The following is an 18,559-nucleotide window of genomic DNA, read 5'->3' on the forward strand; positions in this document are numbered from 1 at the left end:
GTTTGAACTGCACAGGTCTATTTATATGTGGATTTTTTCCAACAAATATATACTACAGTACAACACAATACACCATTAAATCTGTGGGTACAGGGGTGGACTGTCAATTTATACACAAATTTTTGACTCTCCAGAGGGTCAGCACCCCCAACTCCTGTGTTGCTCAAGGGTCAATTGTATGAAATATTTATCTGCTGCATCTCTAATTTAAAATAACTTGATTTTCTTTCCTGGATGCTCAAAAGATTCTTTCCCTATTTTTTTTTTTTTTTTTTTTTTTTTTTTTTTTTTTTTTTTTTTTTTTGGCACACGGGCTTAGTTGCTCCGTGGCATGTGGGATCTTCCTGGAGCTGGGATCGAACCCGTGACCTCTGCATTGTCAGGCGGATTCTTAACCACTGCGCCACCTAGGAAGCCCTCTTTCCCTATTTTGAAGGTCATTAGTTTTTCCTAGGAAATCATGTACTCTTGGTTTTTAGATTTAAGTCTTTTATTTCTAGAAGTTTGCTTGAATTATATCTTTGACTTTGTTTGATTGGATTCTCCTCTTTACAAATGTCTATAATGTATATGTTGTCTATCCTTTGTCTATTTTATAAAACTATTATCTCTTTAATGTTTTTTAAGTTTTTATTAATTTATACAATTATTTGGCTTGCTTTCTCAACCTTATCCTCTAAGTCCCATATTGTTTTTTCAGCAGTGACTAATCTTTGTGCTTCCTTTCAGAACAATCATTTCTTTGATGTTTTTATTTTTCTCTTCCACTTCACTTTTGGCCTCTATCAACTCATGTTACGTCATCTTCTGTTGCTATGCCATGCTGAACTCTTGGATGTCTGTTGTCCACAGGTTTATTTTTCTACTGCATTTTCTTTTAATGTGTTGCACTATATTTTTTCATAACTTTCATCTGTTCAGTATTTTTTCATTCATCATATGCTTATATTGTTCCTTTTCCTTATTTTTTTTGTATAGTTTACAGATCCTGTACTACATTTTTATTATTGTCTTTCCTACTACTCACCTTTGAATTAAGTGAGTTTTTGCTAGATTGTATATTTGCAGGATACTTGTGGCTAGGGCATCACTTCCAGCTAAAGGGAATTCTCTCTGCTCAACACAAAAGCTCCTCATGAATGAAAAACAGAGATAGAGAGGCTATAAGCAAGCTAGAGAGAAATTATTTAGCCTGTATTCCTTTCTAGCCTGCAGAGATAGTTACAATGCTGTTTGCATTTCAGAATCTCTCCTCCCCTAGGACCTCAACAGTGTACATGCTTCAGGCAAAGATGGTGATTTTATATGATTCCTCATTTGCACACCTTAGAATTCACCAGTTAGTTGGAGAACCAGCTTTCCCATGATTGCTGAGATCTGCTCCCCTTAGGTACCCTCTCTCTGTCTTCCCACAGCCCATTGGATCCAGCTGCATAAAGCAGCCTATCCAGATATTTTTGTCTTGTGGGATTTCAAATGACTCCTGATTTCATCAGAGATTGGGCTTATTTTTTATCTCCCAATATCCTTGCTGTTTAGGGTTATTTCTGAGAAGATAAAGGGAGAGAAATTCATTATTCCATTAACTTTCCAGTATTCTTTAACTTTGATAAATATATCTGCCAGTATGTACACATAGTTGGACCTGCTTTAAAGATGAGTAGTTTGACCTAGAGTAATGAAAACAAAAGCAAAAATAAACCAATAAGACTTAATTAAACCTATAATCTTTTGCACAGCCAAAGAAACCATAGACAAAATGAAAAGACAACTTACAGAGTGGGAAAAATACTTGCAAACAATGTGATTGACAAGGGCTTAATTTCCAAAATATGCAAAAAGCTCTTACAACTTAATAACAAAAAAAACAAAGAACCCAATCAAAAAAATGTGCAGAAGAACTAAATAGACATTTCTCAAAAGAAAACATAGAGGTGGGCAACAGGCACATGAAAAGATGCTCAACGTTGCTAATTATTAGGGAAATGCAAATCAAAACTACAATGAAGTATCACCTCACACCAGTAAGAATGGCCATAATTAAAAAGTCTACAAATAACCAATGCTGGAAAGGGTATAGAGAAAAGGGAACCCCCCTATCCTGTTGGTGGGAATGTAAGTTGGTGCAGGCACTATTGAAAACAGTATGGATGGTCCTCAAAAAACTAAAAATAGAGTTACCATATGATCTAGTGATCCCACTCCTGGGTATATATCTAGACAGAACTATAATTTGAAAAGATACATGCACCACTGTGTTCATAGCAGCACTGCCAAGACATGGAAGCAACCTAAATGCCCATTGACAGATAAATAGATAAAGAAGATATGGTGTACACACACACACACACACACACACACACACAGGAATATTACTCAGCCATGAAAAATGAAATAATGCCATTTGCAGCAACATAGATTAATTTAGAGATTATCATATTAAGTGGAGTAAATCAGACAAAGACAAATACTATATGATACCACTTATACGCAGAATCTAAAAACAAGATACAAATCAACTTATTTACAAAACAGAAATAGATTCACAGACATAGAAAGCAAACTTAAGGTTACCAAATGGGAAAGGGAGGATAGGATATAAATTAGGAGTTTGGGATTGACAGATACACACTTCTATATATAAAATAGTTAAACAAAGACCTACGGTATAGCACCTGGAACTATATTCAACATCTTGTAATAACTTATAATGGTAAAGAATCTGAAAAAGAATAGACATATGTGTGTGGGGGGGGGGAGTATAACTGAATCACTTTGCTGTACACTTGAAACTAACACAACATTGTAAATCAACTATATTTCAATTTAATAATTAATTAATTTTTTGAAAAGATGAGGTGTTTGAGGATTCCTGGGATTGAACTAGGGCCATGCAGTTCAGCAGGAATGAACAGACAGTACTGATGAACCCAGTGACAGGGCAAGAATAAAGATGCAAATGTAGAGAATGGACTTAAGGACACGGGGTTGGGAGGGGGCGTAGGGGAAGCAGGGACGAAGTGAGAGAGTAGCATTGACATATATACACTACCAAATGTAAAATAGATAGCTAGTGGGAAGCTGCTGCATAACACAGGGAGACCAACTCGATGATGGGTGATGACTTAGAGGGCTGGGATAGGGAGGGTGGGAAGGAGTCGTGGGAGGGTGGGGATATGGAGATATATGTATAAATACAGCTGATCACTTTGGTGTACCTAAAAAACTGGCACAAGAGTGTAAAGCAATTATATTCCAACAAAGAACTTGAAAAAAAAAAGAATGAACAGACAGAGTCTTGAGCCAGAATTCTGCATGTGTTGAACCATTGATAAAGGATTGCTGGCCTTTATCCATGCAGGGGAGCTTTTATTGCTCTGTTGCTTTTAGTAAGATCTAATTGCATGATGGTGGCTTTGTTTTCAAGCTGGAATTTAAATACTAAACTTAATTTCAACCTACATTGGAGGAACTATGACGAACCAAACCCAAGAGAAGGAGGGGGATAGGACCAAGAACCCACCACTCACTGGTCTTAGGTTTTGCTTGCCTTGAATTTGAACATTTGGCATTGTCTGTTAATCTTCACAACTGTTCTGAAGTGGCACCTTATCCCTCAGGTGAAGAAACTGAGGCAGAAGGGCCTAAGTGACTTCTCAAAGTCATAGACTAGAAAGTATTAGTAATCTTTTAACTACCATTCTACCTCCTGAATTACCATATTCAGTGAATTTTTTCTCAACTTCCACTCTGGGCTTCTGTAAAGATAAAATCAAGCGATTAACCAAAGGGCCTCCCAGATGTTTTGTTTTCATTACATAAGCCCGTGATGCTGCTGCTTTCCGTGGACTCAGGGGCCATGTCTCTGAGCAGCATCATAATCACACCCAGCACTTAGCTCAGCCTGTTTCAACCTGCAGTTTGCAGCCATCAGTGAGTTCCTAGGAGGTAGGTCATTGTCTCATTTCACAAATGAGGCAGCTGGTACAGAGAGAGCTTAAGTGATTTTTTCAGGATCAGCGGTGGTCCCAGGAGAGGGAGGTGAGGCTGGGCCTCTCCATCCCAGGCTCAGCCCATCCACGAGGACCCTGCTGACAAGTGTTTAGTCATCTCAACTCCCTTCTTACCCCACCCTGTGAAAATGATGCCTTCTCTCACTTGTGCTGTCAGCCAGAGTGTGGTCTACACCATGGCAGCAGACGAGAGAAAGGAAGGTCAAATCAAGGATTTTATAGACAGAAAGCTAGGTTTCAGTATTCTGTTTCAAGTATTTCAGACCATGAAGTAAAGACCATTTTGGTTAGAAGTTGCTAAGAATAACATATTCTTTATAAAAAATTACATTGAGAAGGCCTATGGGGAAAGGAACCAGGTGGCTTGGGGAGGACTGTCAGGCAGTAGAAAGTGAAATGTATTTCCTTTTGTTCTTTTGGCTGTTCCTAGTTTCACCAAGAGAGCACACAGTATATAACCACAGGAAATAGGGCTAGCTTTAAAAAGTGGAGGAGGGAGATGATATGCAGTTAGCCTCCCTCAAAGGCCTTATGTGTAAGTCCTTGCATTATAGTGGAAATAGCCTTAGATTTTACCCAGTGGGTGAAAGAAATTTTTTAGAATTTCTTTTTTTTCTCTTTAAGTGACATTTTAATATATAGCATTTCATATGCAGTGTTGTTTTGGGGGTAGCAAAAATGCAGGCACCAACAGAAAAAGAAAGTACACTTAATATGCAGGTAGATGTCTCAGCGCTTTTCTATTTCATATGTGAAATCCACTGTCTCTCATGGTAACTTTGTTGACAGGACCCACTAATATATTTGGAGTCAGGTTTTATCAAATAGATCTGGAATCATGTCTAAGCAACCCAGCTGGTGACACAAGTCAGCCTTAAATACAGATACAGATGGTACATTTTCTGTTTTAAAGACTCAAAACTTTTCACATTCTTCTTTGGGGGGAAAAATGACTGTTGAAGTCATTTTTCAACCCAACACACTTTGAGATAAGGGCTCACAAGCTTTGACATTATTTCATTTTATGTGTGAAAATGAGAAACCCTCATGCAGATGCTAGATTTACCAGGCTCTGTCCCCTGTTTTTAATTTATCTCCAGGTTTTGAGTCAGTAAAATGATTTTGCTTTTTAATTTAATGTAGTGATAAAACATACCTGTGAATCAGACTGATCAAAACTAAGGTGGGTCTACAGGCATTAAGCCCAGAGCCACTGAGGGTTTTAATGGGGCTACTTCCTCCATAGAATAACTACACTCCTGTTTTTTTTAAATTGTGCCTCCACTGGTGATATGATTTACTTCACATGAAGAAGTGGACATAGACGTGTGTTGCCTTAGAAAGGAGGACTTTAAAACTTTTAAACTTATTGTTTTTATTTCTTTTCTTCCCCTCAGGCACACATCAGAAGGAGATAGCCAGATATCACTCACAGTGACCTTGTGGTTATGAACACTTCCAGTGGACCGCCTGCAGCCTTAGCAGATTTGAGTCAACCCTTGTATTCTACCATGATGTCGAGTTTATGCCAAAGGCATTTTTCCAATAGTTTTAACACCAACAACAAATATTTACACATACAATATGTTAGTCTATTTGGATTTTTTCCTCCAACTTCACCCAATGATTTCAAGCTCTAACAAATGATTTATTATTTTTATTTATATGCTATACTATTTTTTTTCTTATCCAAATCAGAGGTGGAGGCTACCAGTAAAAGCTGTCTAGCAGGTTTTGTGCCTTGAGAGACTCCAGAGCTGAAGCTCATTTTCTAAGGTATAGAACAAAGTTGTCACAGATGTTTTTACTGTTCCCTAAATTACATATTACTTTCTATTTATGTCAGGAATTCTGTTTATTTGAAGACTGTGTGAAATTGTCATTTTGTCTCACCACTTTCTTTAACCTAACTAGGGTGTGTTATTCCACGCAAAGACCTCTAGTTAAAATAGTACAGGTAAAACTAATAGGAAAAGTAAAAATTATACTTTAGTTTAAGTGACAGAGGAGAGAGAGGTATCCCCCCCAAATTAAAACATATATGGTTAACATACAGAAGGACAATTAATTATATGTTCTAAAAGAGAAGGAAGAGAAAATATGCTTTCAAGAGCGCTTATAGGTGATTTGATAATGAAGGACACTCATGTGATCTCTGATCATTTTCTAGATGGAGGATTTTATTGTATTTTATTTTTTACATTTTTTATTGTGGTAAAATATATATAACATTAAATTTGCTATTATAACCATTTTAAATATACAGTTCAGCAGCATTTATCACATTCACACTCGCATGCAACCATCACTATCTAGTTTGTTTTTGGTAATTATTTTAGGACTATTCAGTTTATTATTTCTGCAGGGTCATTTTTGGTAAGTTTCATTTCTCTAGGAATTAATCTATTTCCTGTGAGTCTTGAGTTTGATTGGTATATTATTCATAATATCTTACTTGCTTAATCTCTACAGCATCTGTCATTGTGTTCTTTTTTGCTTTTTAATTTTCTTTGAACCTTCTCCCTTTTTTTTCTTGAATAACCTTGCATGATTTTTTCCTGTTTTCAAAGTAGCAATTTCTTTGGCTTGATTGATCTTTTCTGGTTTTTTGTTTTCTAGTTCCTCATATTATTCTTTCTTTCCTTCAACTTATCATTTATTTTGAGATATTTTTCTCTAAATTCTTAAATTGGAAAAGATAAATTTTTAATTTAATTTTTTTCTGGTATAAGTACATGCAGCCTACTTTTTTTACCCTAAGGCCCACTTCAGCTGCAATCTACAAGTTTTGGTACTTAGCACTGATCAATAATCACAGTATTATGTATTTTCTAATTTCTAATTTAATTAATTATATCTTTTACCCATGAGTTATTCATAAATGTAATGTTCTCTAAACTCTAAATGTTAATAGCTTTTTTGCGAAATTCTTAACATTCAATGTCTTTTTTTAGCCTATAAAAATGGCAGTTTCATATGGTCCAACATAATCGTTTACTTTTGTTATTAATGTATAACAATTTCATTTGGATTAAAGAACATTAGATTGAGGATTTTAAACCAAATGTAACCACATTCACACATGCAGTCCTTGTTTCTGCCATTTTATATCCTATTTGGGGGTTTTAAAATGTTACAAGTATATGTATAACTGGTAATTTTCAAATAAAAAATCCTCCCCGAGTACTGGAATTTTTTTTTTTTTTTAATGTATTGCAGGCTGGTTCTCTGGGATGCAGACTCAGACAGAGTTTAATGTTGGGATGTTTATTGGGGGTGCCCTTGGGCTCAGCACTTGTGGAATCGGGGGAAAGAAACAGATCAGGGCAGAGGGAAAAATCAAGCTGGAATACTGCTCCCCTGGGGGCTCCAGAATGAAGATGGCCCTTCAGGGTTGTCCTGAGACATCCACTGGCCAGGCCTCTATACCTCCACCTGGATGGGTCATTGCACAGAGGCTGCCCCCAGAGGGGCTAGTGGCTTAAGGTTGCCCATTGGCAGCACTTCCAGCAGCTGGGCAATGAGTCCTTGCAGGGAGGTCTGGACAGCACGTCTCCATGCCCCCCACAGCTCCAGAAGTAGGTGATTAGGATGTACTGTGGCAGAAAATTCTTGGTGACTGATGTTTAAGTCAAAATGACTAAGTCGAAAGAGTAGCACAGACATATATATACTACCAACTGTAAAATAGATAGTGGGAAGTTGTTGTATAGCAAAGGGAGCCCAACTCGAGGATGGAAGATGCCTTAGAGGACTGGGGGGGGGAGGGTGGGGGGGACTCGAGGGGGCGGAGTCAAGGAAGGGAGGGAATACGGGGATATGTGTATAAAAACAGATGATTGAACCTGGTGTACCCCCCCAAAAAATAAAAAAAAATTAAAAAAAAAAATGACTAAGTGATTCTCCTCAATACCCTGTGATCTAAAATAGTGGAGAAGGTCCATGGAGGGGAGACATCGTCATTCTCTAGGGTCAGCCTAGTTTTCACCTCTTCTAGGAAGCCACCTTAAGATCAATCATCATCCTAGGTAACTTGTTATATTTCTGTAATACCCTGAGCACTTATTTGTTAAACTGAACCATATTTGGATTCATGTCCTGTTGTTGCCATTGTGAAATGCTTAATTTTTAAACACGGGACCCTGTTCTTTCCATTTTGCACTGGGCCCTTTAAATTATGTAGCCTGCCCTGATTATGAGTGTTTGTAGGTGGTCTGTTTTCTTAAGTAAACCATGAGCTTCTACAGACTTGGAACTGTGCCCTATTCACTTTTTAGGTACATCTTCCAGCACAGTGTCTGTCACGTAGGGGGCGCTCAGTAAATGTTTGCTGAATAAATGATGACTGAGAACAAATCTTCTCTCTAAATTTTATAATTCTGAAATTTTAAGAGTCAGCCTGGGGTATCAGAAAGCCCTGGTTTTGGAGTCAGTCACATGGATCTGCCTGCCGGCTCTCTCTCTGCCACTCGCTAGCAACACGGGTGCCCAAAGAATATATTGTCCAAAGTGGGACACTTGATAGTGAAAAGAAAGCAACAACCAGCCACGGTGCCAGGACAATAAAGTGGCACCATCCTTGACAAAATGGGCTGTGCTTACCCTATAGCCATGTGGCCTTAGTTATACACGTGACAAGTGTCTCAACCTCTGAATCTCAGCTTCTTCATCTGGAAAAGGAATATAACTTCTGCCCTTGAACAGTTGCTTTGTTTGGGGTGATGGATGGACCAAGGCTATCCAAAGAAACAGGATGGAATCATTGACCTTGGTGAGTCTTAATCACTAGAAGAGAGAGCAGAATAGGTGTGGATGGAGGTAGGTTGTAGACTGTGGAAGGTGTATATGAGGAGGTCCTCATCTGATGGCCTAAACCAAATTTTTCTTCCTTCACATAGAGTTAAAATGAAACAAGCACATGGGGAGGAGCACAGGCTCTGGAGTCAGCCTTCCAGGGACAAATACTGGCTCCACTGGGTATTGCTGGCTGCGTTTGGATACAAGTTCTGCTACCTGCTAATTGTGGGCTCTTAAGGTTGAGAAGCCCAACGTGCTTTAGTTTCTTTGTCTGAGAGTTGAGATGGAGATAGTACATTATTCAGAGGGCTGTTGCAAAGCTTAAATATGACAGTGACACTCACAGTATGGCCTGTGGTCTAGAGCCAGTACATGAATTGTTTGTTACTAGGTCTGAGGTAAGTATAGGAATTTCAAAAATGCTAGAAATGTGTAGCCTTCTGATATTGCAGTGACATCCACACTCAGGATGGGTGGGATCTTGAACAGGCCACAGACAAATCTGAGTGTTGCACTTGCAGGGGGAGGCACGTGTGGTTGAGCTGCACACTAGCCGTGCACAGTGGGCATCTTTGATTAGTTTGCAATGGGCTGAAAAATTTAAATTAAACTTATTATTAACTCCAGACAGAGAAGCACTGCTTAGAGCAATGCTGGATATGTGATTAGCTCTCACTCAGCACTACCCTCTTTATTAATTGTTACCATGATATTTTTGTCTAAAATTAGACCATATAGGCTTTCAAAGGCCCTACTATACATAAGCAATATTTTTAATAGCATTAAAAACTTTAGGAATAATCAAATTCCTGTTTAAGTTTAGAGGGTTCTTTTTCCCCTCATGTCTAAAAACAATAGTGTGCATATATTTACACCGATTCTATTCTTGAGTCAGCAGTATGGTCCTGATGTTGAAGAAGGTACCTGGAAACACAACAGGCCACTTTAAAACCCTTCAGAGTTTTTTTGTTTTGTTTTGTTTTTTAAACACAATGTTTTATATGTACGTTGTTAATTTTCCTTTAAAAACAGAAAGAATACAGATTAACTGAGCTTTTACTTTTTAAACCTAATGTTCCAAGGAAAATAACCTCATTTTTCCCCAAAACTAAAACAGCAATGTGTATTAAAAAGCTGGGAAATATATATATTTATTTGAATTTAGAATTAAAAAATAACATTAATAGAAGGAATACCATGCCCCAGTCCTATGAGACCTCCATCTATACTCCAGGCCCATCTGACTTGCCTTGGGAGTCAAATTGGGATTGTGTGATGTTTTGAGAAGAACCAAGTTGAGACTTGATACAGTAAGAATGTTTTACAGAAAGGTTACATTCGGCAATTCTGCCTAAATTCACTCTTTCACTCAGCAACCATGCTTATATATCTAGCCAACTCTCAATTATCCATCTCTATAGATGGAAGCTTTGGGTTTCCCAAAACGGTGTTTGATCCAACATCCAACCATATTTAATTTTGGAGCAAATTACGTGAAAAACATTTTTAAAATTAAATTTTGCAGACTAGACAAAAAATGAGTCTCTGAAACGGAGTTTATATCACATTAGAAGTGTGATAAGACAATAACAGTCAATAGAGGATTGAGGATTTTTAAACCTTACATTTTATAACAATGACTTTTTTAAAAATCCATAAGTTTACAATGATTCTGATAAGATATAAGATAGATAGGAGGAAAGGAATACTCTTCTTTACAGTAGAATGCCAACCCACAAATGTAGAAAGATTGACAAAAAAGTACCATATGGCACCGTTTGTTTTTCAAAAATAATTCAGACAAAATTCATCACTGGCTAATAAATGAATTTAGGGTGAATGTCTGGGGGGGTTGGGGGAGACAAAGCATTTTCATAGACTCAAAGTATCTCCCTATGTTAATTCTTAGGGAAGAATTGTATTTTTAAAGTGGAAAAATATGGCAGACACCAAGCTAAGCGTGTGACCAGAGGTAACATTACCAATAATGGACCTACTGACACCCTTGCCTCTTGATGTGTGAGGTACTGACAACAATACCTCATTTCTATGGTGTTCTTGCCCCCACCCCCAAGAAGGAAAAAAGCATAGCCTAAATCAAATCAACAGACAACCCAAATTGAGGACATGCTACAAAACAACTGGCCTGTACTCTTTAAAAATGTCAGTGACAAAGGTTAGGACAAATTTTAGTTTTATGAGTATCATTTACACAGCTCCCCACAAGCTGCAGTACTCAGGACTAGCTTGGGGTAAAAGCATGGAAATAAGCACAGCCTTGCCAGGGAGCATGGGGAGTTGAGGTGATTACTGCCAAAAAATTATATTTCACACAGGCAGGATACAGCCTTAAGTGATTTTTTAAAGGATGTAACAGTGTCAAATGCAGACTCACCTCTGAGCCAAATTCCCAGGACTGTTGAATTCACTCCACTCTTGTTGGAGGGAGTGGCCCCTGTGGGATCCCCCTGTGTTCTGAGTGGAGGTTCTGTAAATAGCAGAGCTGCAGTGAGGAGTGTATGCCTGGGGCCTCCACGGGCAGTTGAAACACTCCCCCAAACTATGTGTTCCAGTGTAAGTTCATTTTCTCTAGAAGGCTCTTTTTTCCCCCGCAGGGCATAGATATTTCTACCTGGAGTTGTGCCAATAAAATTTATTCTGGTATGCCTTTTCTTGATATGAAGATTAACTCTTGTTCATTAGTTTTCTTAAAGACTTGGTTTAGCTGATCTGACTCTGCCACTAATGGACTTTATAAGAAAACATCATCGCTGGTTTGAAACTACTTGTATGTGTAGTAACGATACAAGCCTGCACCCTGATTTGGAACTTCTGGCCTCCAGAACTGTAAAAGAATAAATTTCTTTCGTGTTAAGAAATGAATGAGAATTCCATCTTCCCCACATCCTCACCAACACAAGGTATTGTCAGTGTTTTTAATTCTAGCTATCCTAATGGATGTGTAGTGGTATCTCATTTGGTTTTAATTTGCATGTCCTTAATGGCTACTAATGTTGAACATCTTTGCAAATATTTATTTGCCATGTAGACTTTCTTTAGTGCCTTTTCAAATATTTTGCTCAATCTTTATTGAATTGTCTATTACAACTTATGTGCTTTAACATACACTATAATAGACAATAATTTATACAAATTTAACTTTATCCTATTGAGAATGAATTACAAACTTTATTACATGAAGAATAAAATAAAGTATCTTTCAGTTTACACTTTGCACTATAAAACACAACATATTGAATAGATTTTCAGTGAACTCTATTTTACATCTCTCCCTCTATCAGGTACTAATATTTGGAGCAATGGGACTGAGTCAGATGTCGTATCAGATGCAACATCAAATTTATTTATTTACTTATTTATTTATTGAGCACAGAGGGTGTTTGGCAAAGGGGAGAAGAACACAAACTACAAGTTTTGCAATATTTGGGCATCTTTGCAATGGGTTGCTCTGAAAATCATTAATCATTTCATCTGGGATAGTTCACCTTCCAATTTTTCAGGATCTGAAGGCTGAAATTATTCATTTTCATTCTGAATTGTTAAACTTTTTGTTTGTTCAGAGTCCCAAAATCAGCTTTTTGTTTAAAACTACCATCTTTCAGATTCATTCATGAGAGAAGTCAAGTAGAGTAAATGTTTTAATATACAAGGAACATTAACACTCTCACAAATATGTGCTGAGAGTATAGGACTCATAACAGGCTGGTATGTGTTGAGCAGACAGCATGCTGCTTACCTGCCCACGGGCATCATACATGGATGCATCAGGTGCCCTTACTTCCTGGTCACCCCAGGTGTGTTTTACCACTGTAAAAGCGACATTGTCCTGTTTTAATAATAACCTCTTTATAAATATATTTAATATTGGCCTTACATATATTTTTAAAATCCATTTTAAGAAGATATATTCTTGCATAGAAATTGAAGGTCATGGAACAGTCTGAGAAACTCTGTACCAAGCAGATTCACATTCATTATTTCACTGAATTTGGTTTCAACTCTAGATGAGTTGAATTCAGACTTTAGCAGGTGATAGTCACCTGGGGAAGAGGCTTATTACAATGTTACAATGCTGATCCCTGTTGCAACTCCCCCCATCCCCACCCCAGGAGTTCTGATTCGGTTGGTGGAGGTAGGACCTCCTCATCTTCCGCCAAGTAATTCTGAAGAGTTTGTCAGGCTTTGAGAAACAATGCACAAGGCCCTCAATTGTCTCAAACTAGGATTGTGAAGTTTTCTGACAGGAATTTCTTCTGATTCAGGGATGGGAATTAGGAAAAACAAATCATAATCCAGGAACAAGCAGGAAAAAAAAGGCATAATTAAAGGACCACGTAACGAAAAGAAATCTTTTTAAAAATAAAAGACAATGTATTCTACACATCAGCATCACATATGAAGTACAAACCCTGAGTCTGTTTGGGACCCTGCCAGCCTAGAGTCAAAAGATCTGATTTCATGCCTTCACCTCACACAAATGGTCCTGTGACCTTATGTAAATCACATTACCTCCTCAGATCCAGAAGGAAAGGAATAGCTCCAGGATACCAGCACCCCCTCCCCCCACCCCGGCCCACCCCACCTCCGAGATTGAGTCCTCTGGATCTGTGTGAATTGGCTGTATTTAAGTAGGTGGGAGAACAGAACATTGAGATTTGGGGGTTTACTGCAATTATGATCTCATCTCTACTCTCAGATTGATGATTTTTCCAAACTCCTTTTTCTAGATAAATTGCAGGTAATATAGCAAAGTCAGAAACTAGGAGTTGAGCTAAACTCATTTTTCATTATCTCTGAAATCTAAATAAGCACTAAGTACATCTATCCTTTATAACATGTGCAGAAGTAAAATAATGTAGCACAGAAGATGGGGGTGGGTGTTGTTAAGTTCTTACATTAGGTGACATAAATTCAAAGTAGATGATGACAAGTTAAAAATGTTTATAGTATTCCCTAGAACAACATTAAAAAAAGTACCAAGAGGCATAGCTAAAAAGACAATAGAGGCAACAGAATGGAATACTAAAATTTATTCCATTAGCCAAAAAGAAGGTAGGAAAGGGGGAACAAAAACATAGAAGAAGTAGAAAAAAACCCAGTGAGTAGTAGACTTAAAACTCAGCCATATCAGTGATTACTTGAAATGTAAACAAGTCAAACATTTCAATCAAAGGCAAAGATTATTAGACTGGATTTAAAAAAAAAAAAAGACCCAATTATATGCTGTTTATAAGAGATTCACTTTAAATATAATTACACAGACAAGTTGAAAGTAAAAATATAGAAAAAGATATCTATGCAAACAGTATTCTGAAGAAAGCTAGGGCAGCTCTATTGCTTTCAGACAAAGAAGACTTCAAGACAAGGAGAATTACTAGAGATGATTAGAGTCATTTCAAAATGATAAAAGGTCAGTTCCTTAAGAAGACCAAGTAAATCTTCTCTTGATAGTATCTGCCTCATGTTTGGTTCTTCTGGTTCCTTGGCAAAATGATGTCTGTCCCCCATTGCAACCCATCCCAGGTAGAAGTTCATTTTTAAAGCAAAAATAGAATAACTCCTTTAATTAAAAACCTTTAATGGTCCCCAGTCACTTGCTGGATAAAGTTCAGATCCCTTCCTTAGCTTGTTACAGTTGTCCCAACCCAAGAAGTTGGTCTTGGGGTCAGTCTGGTGAGAACTAACCGTCAAGAGCAAGGTTTAGGGCCTGCCCTGGACAGAGGACTTGATTTTCAGAACAGAAAGGACATTCTAGTATTGTGTTAATTTGAATACAGGAGGAGAGGATAACAAATGACTCAGAATTATGGTGACATCTGCTGGAAAGAGCCACATGTGCTGCTCATTAAAAATATAATACAGGATGATTTCCTAAAATTGTCTTAACTTTTTACTATGGAATTACAAGATGTGAGCTAAAATGAAAGACCCAGATGAGAAGGAGAAGCACAAGATCTTGTTTGACCACAGCAGTACCCAGTAAATGTTTACTGGATGTATTTAAAGGACAGAAAAAGGGAGGATTAATTGCAGAGTTTGGGTTTGTGTAATTGAAATATTTGCACTAAATATTTCATTAAATATTTGCATTATTATTTTCATATATTTATATAAATATAAAATATTTACATTAAGATGAAATTAATTATTGAGTAGTTATATTTAATAGTTTGTTCTTATTGCAGGATGGGGGTGGGAGGAAGAAGGGGAGATTGCTGACAGAAGATGGCAAGTTTCACAGAAAACCATCATTTTGCTGTGTGATTTCATATTGAGATTTCAGTCTGCTGTTAGCTGAGGGGATTGACTAGATGGCCTTACAGATTCCATCCAAATCTCACATCTGATTCCTTGTTCTTCATAACAGCTAGCACAAGTTTGGAAAAGAAACTATTTTATTTGGAAGTAGGAACACAATACAATTCAGACAGTACGTTTGTAATGGGTATTTAAAACAGATCAATTGTGCAAATAGATTCAATTTGTTTTTTTCTTAAGCAGAAGAATATAAAGACATAAGGACCCCATTATTTAACACTAAAAATGTTGACATAGTAAAGTTAAAACTCAATACAGAGACATGGAATTCCCATGTACTTTTAAAAAAAAATAAATTGGAATTTGTTTAATAGGAATAATTTTTCCTTGAAATTGGAATGTAGTGAGGTGTTATGCGTGTTACACAGAGCAAACAGGCTATTTTCAATGTTTGTGTTCATATTCACATATAATTACAAGTTGCATACAAAAATGTTTTCTAAGTGGAGTTAGCAAATGTCATGATTATTAGTGCCATCTATTGGTGAAATGTAGTGTGACAACATTTACAGACTGCAAGACACTAAACTACTGTGGGGACAGGGAAACGATAAAAGGACAGATTAGACAGTGATTATATATTGAGACGATGCTGAATCTATCTTCTATGGGACAATTAGAAATTCGAACACTGAAAGAGTATTTGATATTAAATGTTGCTAATTGTTTTTAGGTGTGATGTTGGTATTGTTTTTGTTAAAATAGCCTTATGTATTAGAGATCTGGGGCCAAGTCTGTCCCACTATCTGTTTCTTAGGGCCGGTGAGCTAAGAACAGTTGTTACATTCTTAAGTGACTGAAAGAGTCCAAAGAAGAAGAATATTTTGTGTCATAGGAAAAGTATATGAAATTCAAATACCAGTGTCGAGAAATAAGGTTTCATTGGAGCACATGCTCATTCACTGATATTTCTTTAAGGCCGTGTTTGTGCTACACCAGCAGAGCTAAGGAGTTACAGAGACCATAGGGCCCACAAAGCCTGAACATGTACTTCCTGGCCCTTTACAGAAAACCTCTGCCCACCCTGCCCTAGAGCTTTGCTCTTCTAAGCGTGGCCTGTGGACCAGCAGCATTGGCTTTGCCTGGGAGGGACATGGAATCTTGGTCTCTACACCAGACCTACTGACTCAGCATCTTCAGATCCAGGTGAGTCCTGCTCCCATTAGAGTTTGAGAAGCGCTGGTTTAGAGGTTGCAGCTCCCCAAGGTGCAGGCAGCCAGGAATGACAAGGGGTGCGTCCACCTGGATGCCCCCCGCCTACCAAGCCAAACTCTGAATAACTAAACCATAGATTCCCTGCTCCCAGTGCCAGTGCAGGCCTCCTTCCTGGGGCTCATCTGCTAGTCGGACAGGTGGTCAAGATACATCTGTTTATGGGGCGGGAAGGAGGCGGCCTGAGCTTGGATGATGAGTCCACCCCCTGCCCCGCCCCCACCATCCCCACCCTTCTGTTCCCCTCTGCCCTTGTATCTGCCCTTGGACTTTCCCTCACATCCATTCAGGGCTCCCCAGAGTTCTGTCTCAGAGCTGAAATCTCTCTTAAGCTAACTTCTCTGTTGTCTAAAAGATTAGCCCTTGATATTTGAGTGGCTTTACTCAGAAGGGCAAGGAGGGGAGGGATGAAGATGGAAAAGGCGTGAAGGTCTGAGGTACTGATTGTTTCTTCTCTCAGCTTTTAAAGTAGGGTGTGGGGCATGTAACATGCAACAAAGGCAAACATCACAGCATTTTCACCAGAACCAGGTCCCCTACAACTGTGACAGGGAGGGAAAGTTACCTTCGGTGGCCTGTGACCTCCATGTGGCAGCCCCTCCCACCACTCCAGGACTTGGGTATGTTCCTCCGTCTTCTCAAAATCATGTTAAATTTCTGACTTCAGATGTCAGGTGGAAGACTATCTGATTAGACGGTTGAATAATAATAACAAAAGAGAAGAAGTGGTATCAAGACTGAAGCTATTTACCCAGTGTTTCAAAGGGAAGAAACGAATCAATCCAGAAAATACCATCATGTAAATTCCAAAGTGCACTATTAAACCAATGACTTGTGACAATTTAGAAAAGCAAACAGTGCTAATTGGAACAACCTCTTGGGTTCAATATTGATAAGTAAAGGAATGTAATGCTGAATTAAATACATATGCTTATAAAAACTGATGGATCTGAAGAAAACTGTGGCGAGATCCTGTATAAAGATCTCAGCAGGCATCTGACAAAGTTTCTCAACATGTTCTCGAGATGTAGTGCTGAGTGTATACACATATATGTATATGTGTATGTATATATTATATATGTATATAATACACATGTGTATATATGTATATATATATTAGATGATGTTAATGTGATTATAAAATGAGATAATGGCACTGTGTTTATCATTCTCAAGTCTTTATCTCTTAGAGATGTGTACTAGAATATCAGTGGGTGAAATTATATGTACCTGGGAGTTGTTTTAAATACTGGTGGCATTGCAGCAAAGGTGGAGAGTTTAATGAAACAAGATGGACACCATGCTAATAATTGTTGAAACTTGTTTCTTGGAAGTTCATTGTGCTATTCTACTTTTGGATATGCTTGAAACTGTCCACAGTAAAAAGTTGAAACACAAACTTCACATGATAGGACATGAACAAATAAGAAATAATAAATAAAAGCAGGGTCTTTTATCAGATGAATTCCAAGTGGGAGCTCACCATTCCTCACAGTACTTCCTTACAGGCAGGCACAGGATAGAGAATTGCTAGTCTTTGTGTAACAATCAGGGAGAGGAGGGCACTACTGTAATAAGAAAGCACACGCTGGCCTCTGCAGACAGGTGGGCTGAGGGCTGGGACATGGGACACCTGCAGCCTCACTGCTGAGGTTTGCACCCTTTCTCTTTTCCTGTATTCTGTGCGGTAACCAAACTAACTGTATTCCCTTTTTTCTAGAAAGCATCATATTTCCTCCTCCTTCACAGGGTCTTGACACATGTTATTCCCTCTTATAAATCATTTCCCTCCCTCTTACCAGCCTCTCCCCCTTTTGCCGACTCACTACTGTCTTCTAATCCTTTAGGAGACCTCGGCTCAGAGGTTACTCCATCAGAGACTCCTTCCCTGACCACCAAGCTGTAAGCAGCCTGAGATGAGAGGCCACGTGGAGAGAGAAACCAGGCCATCCCAGCTCTTCCAGCCATCCCAGCTCAGGCCCACAGTGGAAGGGAGGCCCGTCTTGGACACCCAGTGCCATCTGGGCCCCCAGCTGTTGGCAGGCCTGTGAGTGAGGCCAGGGAGGCCAGCAACAACCCTGCCTAATCAGCCCTCACAGCTGTACTAAGTAGTGAATAAATGGCCACTGTTTTAAGCCATTTATGTCTTGGGTGGTTTATGTAGTGACAAACACAGATTCTCACTGGTGTCTTGAGCT

General features: G+C 38.4%; 1 protein-coding gene across 1 annotated transcript in view; it reads left to right on the top strand.

The window, feature by feature from the left end:
- Positions 1 to 5,456, top strand: part of LOC130835728 (ATP-binding cassette sub-family C member 4-like) — a 145,867-nt gene extending 140,411 nt beyond the window's left edge. Inside the window, exon 31 of the mRNA XM_057707519.1 lies at positions 5,411 to 5,456. Within this exon, the coding sequence (XP_057563502.1) occupies positions 5,411 to 5,431 (21 nt within the window). The 3' untranslated portion in view covers positions 5,432 to 5,456. The remainder of the gene's footprint in view (positions 1 to 5,410) is intronic.
- Positions 5,457 to 18,559: the final 13,103 nt, after the last annotated feature.

The sequence above is a fragment of the Hippopotamus amphibius genome, chromosome 14 (genome assembly GCF_030028045.1).
Source record: "Hippopotamus amphibius kiboko isolate mHipAmp2 chromosome 14, mHipAmp2.hap2, whole genome shotgun sequence".
Lineage (NCBI taxonomy): Eukaryota > Metazoa > Chordata > Mammalia > Artiodactyla > Hippopotamidae > Hippopotamus > Hippopotamus amphibius.